This window comes from Chiloscyllium plagiosum, chromosome 24 (assembly GCF_004010195.1).
Source record: "Chiloscyllium plagiosum isolate BGI_BamShark_2017 chromosome 24, ASM401019v2, whole genome shotgun sequence".
Classification (NCBI taxonomy): Eukaryota; Metazoa; Chordata; class Chondrichthyes; order Orectolobiformes; family Hemiscylliidae; genus Chiloscyllium; species Chiloscyllium plagiosum.
This window is the reverse complement of record NC_057733.1, coordinates 2605622-2619901: the sequence shown is the minus strand read 5'-3', so window position 1 is coordinate 2619901 and position 14280 is coordinate 2605622. Positions and strand designations below refer to the sequence as shown.

Below are 14280 nucleotides of genomic sequence, written 5' to 3'. Positions count from 1 at the left end.
GGGGGGGGGGGGGGGGGGGAAGTCTGGGCACAGGTTTTGCAAATCCTGCTGTGGCAGGGGAAGGTGCCAGAAGGGGAGGGTGGCTTGTTAGGGAGCGTGGGCCTGACGTGGAGGACTTGCCCAATCTGCATTTGATCTCCTCAATGTAGAGGAGAGTGCATTGTGAACAGTGAGTACAATGTGGTCTTCTCTACACTGGGGAGACCAAACACAGATCAGGTGACTGTTTCAAGCGACTTGCTTTCTAGTTTTCGGTCCAAAGTGATCACCTCACAATTGCCTACATTGATCTCAATTTTTGCCTATTTATTGATAACTTTGTAATTTTATGCTGACACCAACAAATTTGGTCATGTGATTTTCTAACCCATCATCTAAACTATTAGTAAATGCAGTGAATAGTTGAGGTTGCAACACGAATCCTTGTGGGACACCATATCACATCCTGCCAATTAGGAAACGTGCCTATTATCTCTAATCTCTGGTTTCTGTTATTCAGTCAGAGTCTAAACCAGGTCAATAATTACCATTTAATTCCAAGAGATTTAACTTTAGCAAACAATCTGTTATGAGGAACTCTGTCAAATCTCTTCAGCAAACCAAAAATATCCCTCTGTCTGGTATTTTAATTACCTCTTCAAATGAATTCAATCAGATTTATCAGGCATGACCTCTTCTTTACAAATTCATGCTGATTTTCTCTCACGAGCTGAAAGTCAAGGTGATCAGCTACTCTGTCCTTAATGATAGAGCAACAACAATTTCAGGCAATACATTAGGCTAACTGTTCCATAATTCCCTTGCTTAACTTTTCAAACAGGCAGTGTAAGTCTAGAGTCACTTCCATCAGGCAGGATAAAGCAATGGAGAATGGGGTGGTTAGGTAAGGGCAGTAAATGCTGGACAAGAAAGCAATACCCACATCCCATAATAAACAAAATTAGAAGCAAAACAATATTTACTTTAAATGATGAAAAATGTTCAAATTATTCATTACATTTGAGTAAAATTGAAATGATAGATATTGCGATGTCAAATCTTACCAGGGAACCACCCACAGAAACAAAATGCTTACAATGAACAACACTGCTTTACTGGTAAACTGGACCTACTGGTAAACTAGCACCTTGTACTGGTAAACTAGCACCTACACAACGTTGGTGAACGATGTTGAACTGTGGTCACTGTCATCACGAGTTATATCAGTGTACACATTAAGTGTTTGATATTGTTTACCCTAACCGTAATAAACTTTATTCAGATGTTTATTTCCGTTATTGAATGTAACACTGGAGGCTTATGTGAGCCTTTTAACCTGAAAAACAAATTACTGACTCAATCAGAAATGACCAAAACTCCATGCTTGTCCCCATCAAACTCAGGCTAACATTGGCTGCTCATGCCCAATTTATTAACAAAATTCAATCCCCACATATCGCTTCGCAGCACTCCAAAATCCCAGCCAATTGGTGTCCTAGCTTTTTCTCTTTCAGGTCTAAGGATACTTTAATTCGGTACGCTTCACTGGATGTGATGAAACAATGTGGCGATGCCTCATTTCAGTGGAAGCTTCTTTCCTTTTGTTTGTGATGACGATGATTTATGCAGTTTAAAAGGCAGGTTTTCAGCACCAATTTTCTCAAAAAGGCAGAATTTCTGTCCCCTCCACCTCCACATCTTACTGCTCCAGACAGCAGCATAGTGGTTGTGTTATTTATGGATAGAAACTATCTGGGGATGCATTGCTGTATAGTGCCAGTAATTCCTCCAGTACCATTACCAAGCTTCTGTTCATTTTGTTTCACAAATCAGGAGCGGGAATAGACCATACTGCCTTTAAAGCCTGCTCGGTATTCTAAAAGATCATGGCCAATCCAATTATAGCTTCAACTCCGACTTTCCTTCCTGCCCTCATGATTCTCAACTCTCTCGTAGATCAATAATTTGTCTAACTCAGGCTTGAATATATTCATAGACTCAGCCTCCACTCCTCTCTGGAGAAGCAAATCCTGAAGACTAAATAATCTGAGAGAGAAAAAAAATTCTACGCATCTCCATCTTATATGGGAGACACTTTCTTTTAAACTATGTCCTTACGTAGGGGAGCATCCTCTCAATGTTCACACAGTCACATTCCCTCAGTTTTCAGTAAGATTCATCCCATTGCTCTAAGCTCCAATAACTATAGGTCCAATGGCTTAAGCTTTCCTCACAAAATTACAGCTGAAAATGTGTTACTGGAAAAGCGCAGCAGGTCAGGCAGCATCCAAGGAACAGGAGAATCAACGTTTCGGGCATTAGCCCTGTTCCTTGGATGCTGCCTGACCTGCTGCGCTTTTCCAGCAACACATTTTCAGCTCTGATCTCCAGCATCTGCAGTCCTCACTTTCTCCTCCCAAAATTACATCCTTAATACAGGCATCAATCACGTGAACCTTCTCCAAACTGTTTATAATGCCGTTACATCCTTCTATAAATATGGAGATCAGAACCATACACAATACATCAGTTGCAATCTCATTAAGACTTTGTAGACTTGAAACAACAATTCCTTATTTTAATACTTCATTCTCCTTGCAATAAAAATCAACATGACATTTGTCTTCCAAATCACTTACTATACCAGTGTATTAACTTGACTTATTCAAGCATACAATACTCAGATCCCTCAGTACTACAGACATCTGCCGTCTTTTACTGAAAACATATTGTTTTCCTATTCTTCCTCCTTAAGAGGTCAAGCTGATACTTCCAATATTATACTACATCTGCCAAGTACAGGTAGACAACCTTTATCCGAAATCCCAAAATCCGAAAAGTTCCAAAATCCAAAAGTTTTTTGTGAAGTTGTTATCTCATTAACAAGGCTGTTTGGCATGCAAACAGTTAAACCAACCCACTCGATGCGTGTCACTCACATGCGACGTGGGGGCGGGAGGGGTATGGCCCAGCACTGGCAGGCCTCAATTCTCTGTCTCAGGGCCTGTGGTACTCTCAGTGAGTCTGCTGCTCGGTAAGGTTTTTTAAAAATATCATGGAACTGTCACTTCTTCCAAAATTCGAAAAAAACTCTGAATTCTGAAAACCAGCTGGTCCCGAGCATTTCAGATAAAAGGATTGTGTACCTGTATTTACCCACTCACTTTACCTGACTACATCCCTTTGCAGACTCTGTGTCCCCTACACAACTTGCATTCCTGCCTAACTTTGTGAATTTGATTCAACATTTGTTTCTTTGGTGTGACTGGCACAGTGACTGTTAACTATCCTGTAAATATGACACAAAGTATTTATTCATCATGATTGCCATTTCTTGATCATTGACAATCTCACCATTATCAATTTTCAAGGGCACACTTGCTTCTCATCATCATTTGTTCCTATTATTACATTATTTTGTAATAATTTTGTTGATTTTGATATCTTTGCAAGTTTCTTTGATACTCCCTTTCCTGTTTTTGCATTTTCGCATGTTATTTTTAGTCTTATGTTGTCTCTTACATCTTAACTGTCCCTGGCTGTACTTTTGGGTCAGTAGAATCCTTGTCTTTTTGGGGTATCAATGGTTCCATGTTATGGCAAATGCCTTTCTGAACACTTTCCTCTGATTGCCCATTAAGAGTTGCCCAGTTTACTGTCTTTGTCTTGTTCCAATTAAATATTTAAATTTAAAATCTTAATAAGTGTGCTGCATTTCTGTCTTTCAAACACAACATTGAACTCAATCATATTATGACCACTATTAAATAGGTATTTATGTGCTGTTAGCTAAATCTGGCTCATTACTATATCTAAAGGTGCTAAAGGGATCAAAGGATGTGGGGGGAAAACAGGAACGGGCTACTGAATTGGATCATCAGCCATGATTGTAATCAATGGTGGAGCAGGCTTAAAAGACCTCCTCCTGCTCCTGGTTTTCTGTGTTTCTATGTTTTCTGAAACAATCATCTAAACTATTTTTTCCAGCTGAGTTCTTTCCCCACACAATCATCTTCACCACTTACTAATTCAAATTCCTTATAAACACCCTGTTCTGTATCAGGTCAGAAACCTGTTCCAGGAAAGAACCACTAGAATGATTCATTCTGCTTGGACCCAGATCCCTCATGGAGGCCATCACAGTGATAAACTTCCTTCCTGTTCGTACGATGGTGTCATTTTCCTTGAAATGGACTCTTTCACTTCAACCCTCTCCCCCCTGGTTACCCCTGTACTGATTTGCACAAGGCTTGGTTAATGATCCAGAATTAGAATTCCTGAATTCCTGTTCTGTCATATAGCTCAGAGTTAATGTACTAATCCAAATAAGATCCATTGTCTGCTCTTGCCTATTTACTGATCTCACAATGGGTCACAATGAGTGAATCTCTCTCTCCCCTCTCCAATCATCTTTCAAACGGTTTGACAAATGTTTCACTCTGACATCAGGTAGCATACAAAATGTTTGGGACTCGCAATCTTGCAAAGAAAACATACTAACCACAGTCTTAATTTTGTTTTTATATAATTACCACATTGTGCTTGTGCTTCTGTTTTCCTCCTCCTATTCCATCTCTCTATTTTGGACAGCCTCCTGCATCCTGCTCCAAAGAGCTTTGAACCAATTTCTGACTGTCCTTCTGATAGATTAACATTTTATTCTGATTGGTAGCAAGCACATTGTATTGGCCAGATGAGGATTAGTTTCCTCATTCCCCATTTCATCTGGGTTCATCTTACCCTGTACACTATAGTCACTCCACCATTTGGAACCACAAGATGGACTGAAGTCTGCAGCAAATGGTCCAGACGTTCTTCCTCACCTCTTATGTGTCTGACTGTCTTCATCTCACACTCCGGTCAAAGACTTCTGAGCCAAAGAAATTCCAGATGGAAACACCGACTTTGCTCAGGACAGTTTTCCTGTCAAAAACTCTTATGACCTGCTCTCAGTCTAATTAATGATCTTTACAAGCTTTACTTTGTTTTATTTTCTTTTGCAACAAGTCAACTTGCAGCAGTAAACAAACATGTCATGTACTGACTGCCTCAAGCATCTACTATAAATATTCAAAGTGAATTCCCACTTCAACCAAATTCCCAACTTCAGCATTCTGTAAACATACACTCTTCACCAACATTCTGGGCAACTGGCCCTACTAAGATCAAATGTTGTTTGCTCCATCTGTGAAGAATGATGATGGGCACATATCCTCAAAACACTTACCTATCCTCAGAATAATTTCATTGGCCTCCTCAACAAAGTTGGACTCATACACCAAACAGTCGAAAGATGTTGTCTGAGGTGTTTCTGGGGAGTTCCTGAAATGAAGCAATCCCCTCTTAACATAAGAAGATCTCACAAGGATTTCAAATGCTACAGTGAGTTGAAGTCCAACATTGAATCACGGTTAACATTATTTGAGATTAAGAAATGTTCCTGGGTTCCATGTGTTTTTTTTTATTTACATTGACTGGACCAGCATTCGCTGACTGTTCCTAGTTGCCCTTGAGAAAGTGATGGCGAGCTGCCTTCTTGAACCTCTGAGGGAGATACAAAACTTTGACCCAGTAACATTAAAGGAACAGCAATACATTTCCAAGTCAGGATGGTGAGCGGCTCGTATCTTCTGCCTTCATCCTTCTAGATGGAAATGATTGTAGGTTTGGAGGGTGCTGTCTAAGGAGCTTTGGTGCATTTCTGCAGTGCGTCTTGTGGATGGCACACACTTATGCTATGGAGTGTTGAAGATGGAGGGAATGAATGTTTGTGGATGTGGGGCCAATCAAGTGGGCTAATTTGACAGAATCATAAAGCACAGATACAGGCTCTTCGACCCAACTCATCCATCTCGATCAATTTCCTAAACTGAACTGGTTCCATTTGTCCTGGATGGTGTCAAGCTTCTTGAGTGTTTTTGAAGCTGCATCCATCCATTTGGGGAGTATTTCATCATACTACTGACTTGTGCCTTGCAATGGTGAACAGGCTCTGGGGAGTCAAAAGGCAAGTTACTCACTGGATTATTCTTTGCCTCTGACCTGCTCTTATAGCCTCTGTGCTTATATGACTTGTCTAGTTCAATTACTGGTTAATGGTAAGGCTCAGGACATTGGAAGTGGGGGAGTTCAGTGATGGTAATGCTGTTGAATGTTGAGGGGTGATGGCTAGATTGTCTCTTGTTGAACATGGTTATTACCTGGCATTTATGTGACAATCCCAATAAGGTGATCATCCCTTTCTTATTTCTCAGTTCCACCCAAATAACTTCCCTGGATGTATTTCCAGGAATATCCTTCCTCAGCACAGCTGTAATTCTATCCTTTATCAAAAACGTCACTCCCCCTCCTCTTTCTTTTCTATCCTTCCTGTAGCATTTGTATCCTGGAACATTAAGCTGTCAGTCCTGCCCATCCCTGAGCCATGTTTCTGTAATTGCTATGATATCCCAGTTCCATGTTCCTCACCATGTCCTGAGTTCATCTGCCTTCCCTGTTAGGCCTCTTGTATTGAAATAAATGCAGTTTAATTTATTAGCCCTACCTTGTCCCTGCCTGCCCTGACTCGCTTCTGTTCTCATCTGTACCAGTCTCAGATCGATCTCTTTCCTCACTATCTCCCTGGGTCCCCCCCCCCCAACCTTACTTGGTTAAATCCTCCTAAGCAGGTCTAGCAAATCTCCCTGCCAGTACATTAGTCCCCTTCCAATTTAGGTGCAATCCATTCTTCTTGTACAGGGCACTTCTACCACAGAAGAGATTCCAATGATCCAGAAATGTGAATCCTTCTCCCATACACCAGCTCCTCAGCCATGTATTCATCTGCTCCTATTCCTACCCTCACTAGCTCATGGTACCGGGAGTAATCCAGATATTACTACTCTCGAGGACCTCCCTTTTAAATTCCTGTCTAACTCTCTAATCTCCCTTCAGAAACTCAATCTTTTCCCTTCCTATGTCATTGGTTCCAATGTGGACAACGACTTCTTGCTGGCCCCTCTCCCCGTTGAGAACATTCTGCACCCTCTCTGAGACATCCTTGATCCTGGCACCAGGGAGGTAACACACCATTCTGATTTTTCGCTCTTGGCCACAGAGACGTCTGTCTGTACTTCAGACTAGAGAATCCCCTAACACAATTGATCTCTTGGAAGCCGATATACCCTTCATTGCATTAGGGCCAGTCTCAATACCAGAAACTTGGCTGTTCATGCTACGTTACTGAGAATCCATCACCTCCTACATTTCAAAATTAGCATATTTGTTTGAAATTGGGATAGCCACAGAAGACTCCTGCACTAACTGGCTACCTCTCTTACCTTTCCTGGAGTTAACCCATCTATGTGACTATATCTGAGACTTTCCCCCCTTCACATCATTCACATACTGTTGCAAATTCCTCTTTGCCACTGTCTCTCCAACCGATCCGATAAGATTCGCAACCAACAGCTTTTATTGCAGATATAATCCGCAGTAACCTGTAAACTTTCCGTAAACTCCCATATCTGACAAGAACTGCATATCACTCTACCAAAGGCCATTTTTGTTCCTTCACAATCTACAGATCTAGAAAATTACACCATCTTATTCCTCTACAAAACACTGCTCCAGGTTAAATTAATAGTTATGGCTTATATTTTAAGTTTAATCAAGAGACATATCTCAAAAAACATATAATCAAGAAAGAACCCAGTCTACTCACTGCTGCAGACTTTCTGTAGGCCACACTTAAAACACTTATCTGTTTCTGTACTGTGACTTCGTCCAAACAGGTTCCTCCAAGATCATTTGTGAATTTCACTGTTTGTTAATTTTCCCAGACGCACTCCGATGTCTGGCGATACATGAATTCAAACAGCAAAGGCAGTAACTGTGCAGGTTCATTGCTCTGTCAGTTTCTTTCTCTCTCTCTCCTGCTCTGACCTCACCACGTACTTCCTTTTTCTGTACTTCTCCCTTTTAAAACTATTGTTTTGACCGTTTTTTCTCCAAAGTTCCAGATTACCCAGAATTGTTGCTAAACAGGTGCTGCTTGATAGCACTGTTGCTAATACCTTCCATCACTTTACTGATGATCGAGAGTAGACTTTTGGGGTGTCAGTTGGATGGATTGGATTTATCCTGCATTTTGAGTATAGGGAATACCTTGGCAATCTTCCATAATGTCAGGTAGATGCCAGTATATTAGCTGAACTAGAACATCTTGGCTACAGAAGTGGCAAGCTCTGAAGCAAAATTCTTTAGGATTATTACAGAATGTTGTCATGGCCCACAGACTTTGCAGTATCCAGTGCTGCCAAATATTTCTTGATATCATGTGGAATGAATTGAATTGGCTAAAGACTGGAATTTGTGTTGCTGGAGACCACTGGACGTGGTCTAATACTTAATATTTTGCTATTACTTCCTGGAAAAATCAAACTATATTTAAGTTATTCGAGATTTACTGCCAGATTCTGAGCATGAATTACGTGCTTAAGACTTAAGGTATGAGGTTTTAATCCACATGTCAAAGTGTTAACATCCACTGAGCCACAGCTACCAGTGGAGGCCTATTCTTTGCTATGTACCCAATACAGGGGCAGGGACAGTGGAGTAATGTAGGAAAAAGGAACACCATTGTCTCTTTTTAAAAAGAGCTTTCCCTGCTCCATCCTGTTTCAAATGTGAACCATGTTGTGCATAGCCATGACGGCCACTTTTTTTTTAACATTACATTACATTACAGTGTGGAAACAGGCCCTTCAGCCCAACAAGTCCACACTGCCCCGCCGAAGCGCAACCCACCTATGCCCTACATTTACCCCTTACCTAACACTACGGGCAATTTAGCATGGCCAATTCACCTGACCTGCACATCTTTGGACTGTGGGAGGAAACCGGAGCACCCGGAGGAAACCCACGCAGACACGGGGAGAATGTGCAAACTCCACACAGTCAGTCGCCTGAGGCAGGAATTGAATCTGGGTCTCGGTTGCTGTGAGGCAGCAGTGCTAGAACAGTGGCTAACCGGGGAATCGTAACAACCCGCTAACTCGGGGGAGCGTAACGATCTGCTAACCGGGGAGGGATCATAATAATCTGAGTGAAAAGTTTGTGCCCAGATTCCATCACCAATCCCCTCAGCCCTCCACTTGCATTCTTCAGGTAAGGTGCAGACCTCACACTTCTTAGTACAGGAAGCAGCTGCCTGCCAACACTGTAATAGTCTCAATGGCCAGGCCAGGGATCAAGTCTACCTTTGGCCATGTATTGGTGCAATTTGTTCTACTTACGCCACACAGTAGGCAAAGAGGGTCCTCCTGTTTAACCGGTGTCCCACTGAAGAGATCTCAGGGAAGTGATGATGAAAGAGGACCTGAAAAAGAAACAATATCATCACCAGGGTTGCTGAGATTGTTGTAATTGTCTTACTGGAAATAAACAAAGCAATAGTCAAATATTGTCTTCATTTGTACAGCTGGCTCAAAGTGACATGAAATTCCTGTAATCGGTGGAATACAACCTTCAGCAGCAGATTCTGAATGAACGTTTGTGCATTATTTTGAGAAAGGGTATATGTTTGCAAGCGAAGAATGTGTACATGTGAGTGAGATAGAGGAGAGTTTGTGTGAGACAGTGTGTGTATATGTGAGAGATAGTGTGCAAGAGTATGTGCAAATGTGACAGTGAGAGAGAGGAGGGTCTGTCTGTGTGTGAAAGAGAAAAAGAGAGAAAGTGATTAAAGGAGAGAGTGTGTAAGAGAAAGAAAGAGTGCGTCTGTCTGGGAAAGTATTTAACCTGTGCTGTAGCTCACTCAATGTTTAAAGAGACATTGCAGAGAGATAGTCATAACCTTTGTTGTACCTGTACTAGGAATATGTGATGCTCACTGTTATAATTTCCCTCACCCTATTGTGCACCTAATTGACATTTTATCTTAAATAACAACATTTTGACTTATCTTTACAAAGATAGTGCAGCAATTACCTGTGTTGAGTTGTTTTTTAAGCAGATCACTTCGGTTTCTTTGACATCGAACAACACCTCCTAACAAAGGCAAATGGGATGGACAAAGTTGAACTAATTCAGTATTAATACAACATGCTACAGTAGGATAAAGTGTATTCAGAAGTTTTTAACATTTTCAAGATTTCTTTAAATAAAAATTTACAGTTTCTGGTTTTTGTTTAAACGGCTGTTCCATTGTCTTCTGTAAGAATGGCATATCATTGCTGGGAGTTCTGTGTGGAGAAGTCTAATTCATTGTGGTTTTAATATCAAAAGGTAACTGAAACTTTGCCATTTTGTTGTTAAATAATAAACAGAACACTGTCCATTAACCTGTTGAAGAGGGTTGTCTTTAATGAACAGTTTAGATTAGAACGGGCTGTGCTGAACTGGAATAAGTTTAGTTGAATTGAGTTGGACCAAGTTCAATGTTCTGGATCAAATTCATTGAATGCCTACAGAATGGAAACAGGCCATTTGGCCCAACAGGTCTTCACCGACCCTCAGAGCATCCCACCCAGATGCATTCCCCTACTCCTATTACTCTACATTTCCCTTGATTAATGCGCCTAAACTACACATCCCTGAACACTATGGGCAATTTAGCAATTCACCTAACCTGCGCATCTTTGAACTGTGGAAGGAAACCCACACAGACACGGAGAGAATGTGCAAACTCCACACAGACAGTCGCCTAAGGCTGGAATTGAACTTGGGTCCCTGGTGCTGTGAGGAAGCAGTGCTAACCACTGAGCCATCATGCTGCTGAATGAGCTGAACTGCAGACAGTGAGGTCAGGTTGGTTTGGGAAAGGTAGGTTTGGGCTGGGTCAGGATAGGTTTGATATGTGGAAATAGGTTCTAATTGAGTTATGTTTGGCTGGATAGGCTTCAAAAAGCTGATCTACACACAAGCATCCCACCATGGTAATGCAAAAACTTTTTAATCAACCTATGACATACTTCCCTGACTATCATTTCTTGATGTGGAACCTGAACCTGCACCTTCTGAATAAAGGACACTACCACTGCAACAACAGACCCCCTCAATTAAACAATTTTACACATGCTGAACACATCTAGTTTGGGAAGTTTATTGAATTCACCTAGCTCTTCAAACGATGCAATTTATAAAATCTATGGCCAGATTTGTCAAGACATCCTTTGCTGTCCGTCACAAGTTGCCCTGAAAAAACAATGTAAAGCCATTTCTTTGGAGCATTGTCCTGGGCGTGCTTACATCAGACAAAGGAGCAGAAATTAGGCCATTCAGCCCATCGAGTTTGCTCTGCCATTCAATTATAGCTAATATGTTTTTCAACCCCATTCTTCCGCCTTCTCCCTGTAACGCTTGATACTGATACTCAAGAACTATCTATCTCAGTCTTAAATATACTCAATGACCTAGTCTCTACAGCCTTCTGTGGCAATGAATTCCATAGATTCACCACTCTCGAGTTTAAGAAGTTTCTCCTGGATCCTCATCTGTCCTACCAATGGAAACATCTTCCCTACCTTTACTCTGTCCAGGTCATTTAGTATTCTATATGTTGCAATTAGATACCCCCCTCTTCCTTCTAAACTCCATCAATTATAAACCCAAGATCCTCAAATGTTCCTCATATGTTTAAGCTTTTCATTCCATGGTAATGTAGGGAAAGGATTCCAATGATTGATAATTAAGAGTAGAATGGGTCTTCTAAAAATATTCATTCACCAGATGTGAGTATTGGTGGCTAAGCCAGAACTTCGTGCCTATTGCTAATTGTCCTGGTGGTAGTGAGCTGCCTTTTCAAACTACTGCAGTCCATATGTAAGAAGACCAACAGAGGGAGGGACTTCCAGGATTTTGACCCAGCAACAGAGAAAAAAAAATGTTAATTTAGTACCAGGTCAGGATGATTTGTAGCTTGACGGGGAGTTCTGTCAGTTTCTATAATTCCCAGGAGGTTGATTGTGGGGGATTCAATAAATTTGAATGTCAAGGGGATTTTGTTTTTATATTTGTTCATGAAATGTAGGCATTGCTGGCTAAGCCAACATTTCTCCCTAGCTGCCCTTGAGAAGGTGGTGGACAGCCTCCTTCTTCAACTGCCGAAGTCCTCTTGGTGTAGGTACACCCACAATATGATTAGATTTTCTTTGTGCTGAACATACCCACAATGACCTTATGACAGAGGGAAGGTCACTGATGAAGCAGCTGAAGAGGATTGGATCTAGGACACGACCCTGAGGAACTCCCGCAGAGATGTCCTGGAGCTGAGATAATTGCCCTCCAAATTCCACAACCATCTTCTTAAATTCCAGAAATGACACCAACCACAGGGGAGCTGTCCTCCTGATTCCCATTTACTCCAGTTTGTGAGGGATACTAAATCTATGGTCAAATGCAATCTGGTGGCAAGGGCAGTCATTCTCATTTTGGCTCTGGAATTCAGCTCTTTGTCCACGTTTGAACGAAAGCTCCAGTGATATTTGGAGCTGCGTGGCCCTTGTAGAACCCAAGCTGAGTATCAGTGATTAAGTTATTGCTAAGCAAGTGCCAATCTTTTCCATTACTGACAAATAATGAGAATAACACGGTGCAGTTAACTGGACTGGATTTGTCCCGCAGTCTGAATATAGCTGACCAATACCACACATTGCCAGGTAGATGCCACTGCCTTCACTTTTAGTCATGGTGATACCCAGCAACGTGATAGTGAGAAACCTAATGATGTTGGCAGTGAGGTCAGCAGGGGTTACTCGCTTTTGCCCTTGTTTAGAATGGTCATTATCTGACACTGATGCGACATTAATATTGTATCTCTGCAGTGAGCATACACAACACAACACAAATTCCACCCGTGTCCAAAAGTCCAGCTGTTCCATCTTTCTATTGTTCTCCATAGGTTTCTCCTTGTGTCTGTCCTAACTTAAAACTCCTTAAACGAACCGCCCTACCCTAATTCCATAGCTATCACTCTATAAACCACTGCTGTCTCTGGCCAGCTGCACAATTCTGACCATCCAATCCTCGAAATAGCAGCAGAACCATTGCAGCACTCTGCTGACATCATTCCTGGCATTCTTTTCCAAATCCACTTTGCCCCCACCCTCAGTTACCTCCTACACCTCCTCTACAGCTACTCACAATCTACTGACACCCTTCACTTTATCCCCCTTGCTGTGAAGCACCGTGGCCATTTAAAGAATTGCATCTCGCATATAATATGGGCATCAGCATTCTTGGTTTCTCTTGAGAAAGTGGAGGTGATTGCTCTGGAATCACTACAAACCACATAATGTAGGTAACATTTACAGGGCTTGGGAGGGAGCTCCAGCATTTTAATGCAGCAACATGGAAGGAGTGATGTTACATTTCCAAGCCATGATTGTGCAAATTGGTAGGAAGTTAGGTGGTGAAGATATTTCCATGCACTTGCTACCTTTATGCTTCTAATCCGCTAAAATGGTATACTGTTGAGTCTGGGAGAGGATGGGTGTGCTACCAATCTTGTACCTTGTATGATGGAAGCATGAACCCCTGTGTAATCTCACCTGTGGTGGCAGATTTTGCTGCAGGACTTTCTCAATGCCCACATCCAGCACTTCCTTTCCACCATACTGCAAAAACAAATTAGTCAGTTATTTCTGCACTCTGTCCCTCAACCCTCAATCTCTTTTATACTGACAAAGCAGAAACAGCATTTGGAGTCATTAGACCCTGTTTTTTGAAAACAGATCAGTTAAGGTGAAGTTAGACTAATAATGTTAAACATCGGAGACAAACAAACTGCTGGAGAAATTCAGCAGATCTTGCAGCATCTGTGGAGACAAAATAAAGTTGATGCTTTGAATCCAGTGACCCTTCTTCAGAACTGCATCTCTCCAGCAATTTCTGTTTTTATTAGTTTCAGATGTCCAGCATTGAAGTACTTATGTTTTGTTTTAATTTATTAAACTTCAGAGAGCCACCTACACTACCATTATACAACACTTAACATGCATTATAGTGGGCTACATAGTTAACCTAAACAAAACTTAAATATAGAATAACATGCTTAGTCTTTAATAGTATTTAATACTCTTATAGTAATACTGAGACCATGTGGACCTAATTTCCTGTGTCTAGATTAGAGTGGTGCTGGAAAAGCACAGCAGGTCAGGCAGCATCCGAGGAGCAAGAAAATCGACATTTTGGGCAAAAGCCCTTCATCAAGAATAGAGGCAGGGTGCCTGCAGAGTGGAGTGATAAATGAAGGGGGTGGGGAGAAAGTAGCATAGAATACAATAGGTGAATGGGGGTGGGAATGGAGGTGATAGGTCAGAG

The 14280-nt window shown here is 41.5% G+C and overlaps 1 protein-coding gene across 4 annotated transcripts in view; it reads right to left on the bottom strand.

The window, feature by feature from the left end:
- The window catches only part of si:ch211-250n8.1, a 73899-nt gene that overhangs the window by 8789 nt on the left and 50830 nt on the right, over positions 1-14280 (bottom strand). For 3 of the 4 annotated variants that reach the window (XM_043714291.1, XM_043714292.1, XM_043714294.1), the window contains 4 exons: positions 13509-13574; positions 9949-10008; positions 9255-9337; positions 5207-5301 (listed from right to left, as the gene is read on the bottom strand). In XM_043714291.1, coding sequence (XP_043570226.1) covers positions 5207-5301; positions 9255-9337; positions 9949-10008; positions 13509-13574 — 304 coding nt within the window. The remainder of the gene's footprint in view (positions 1-5206; positions 5302-9254; positions 9338-9948; positions 10009-13508; positions 13575-14280) is intronic. The other variant, XM_043714293.1, reaches the window with a different exon arrangement.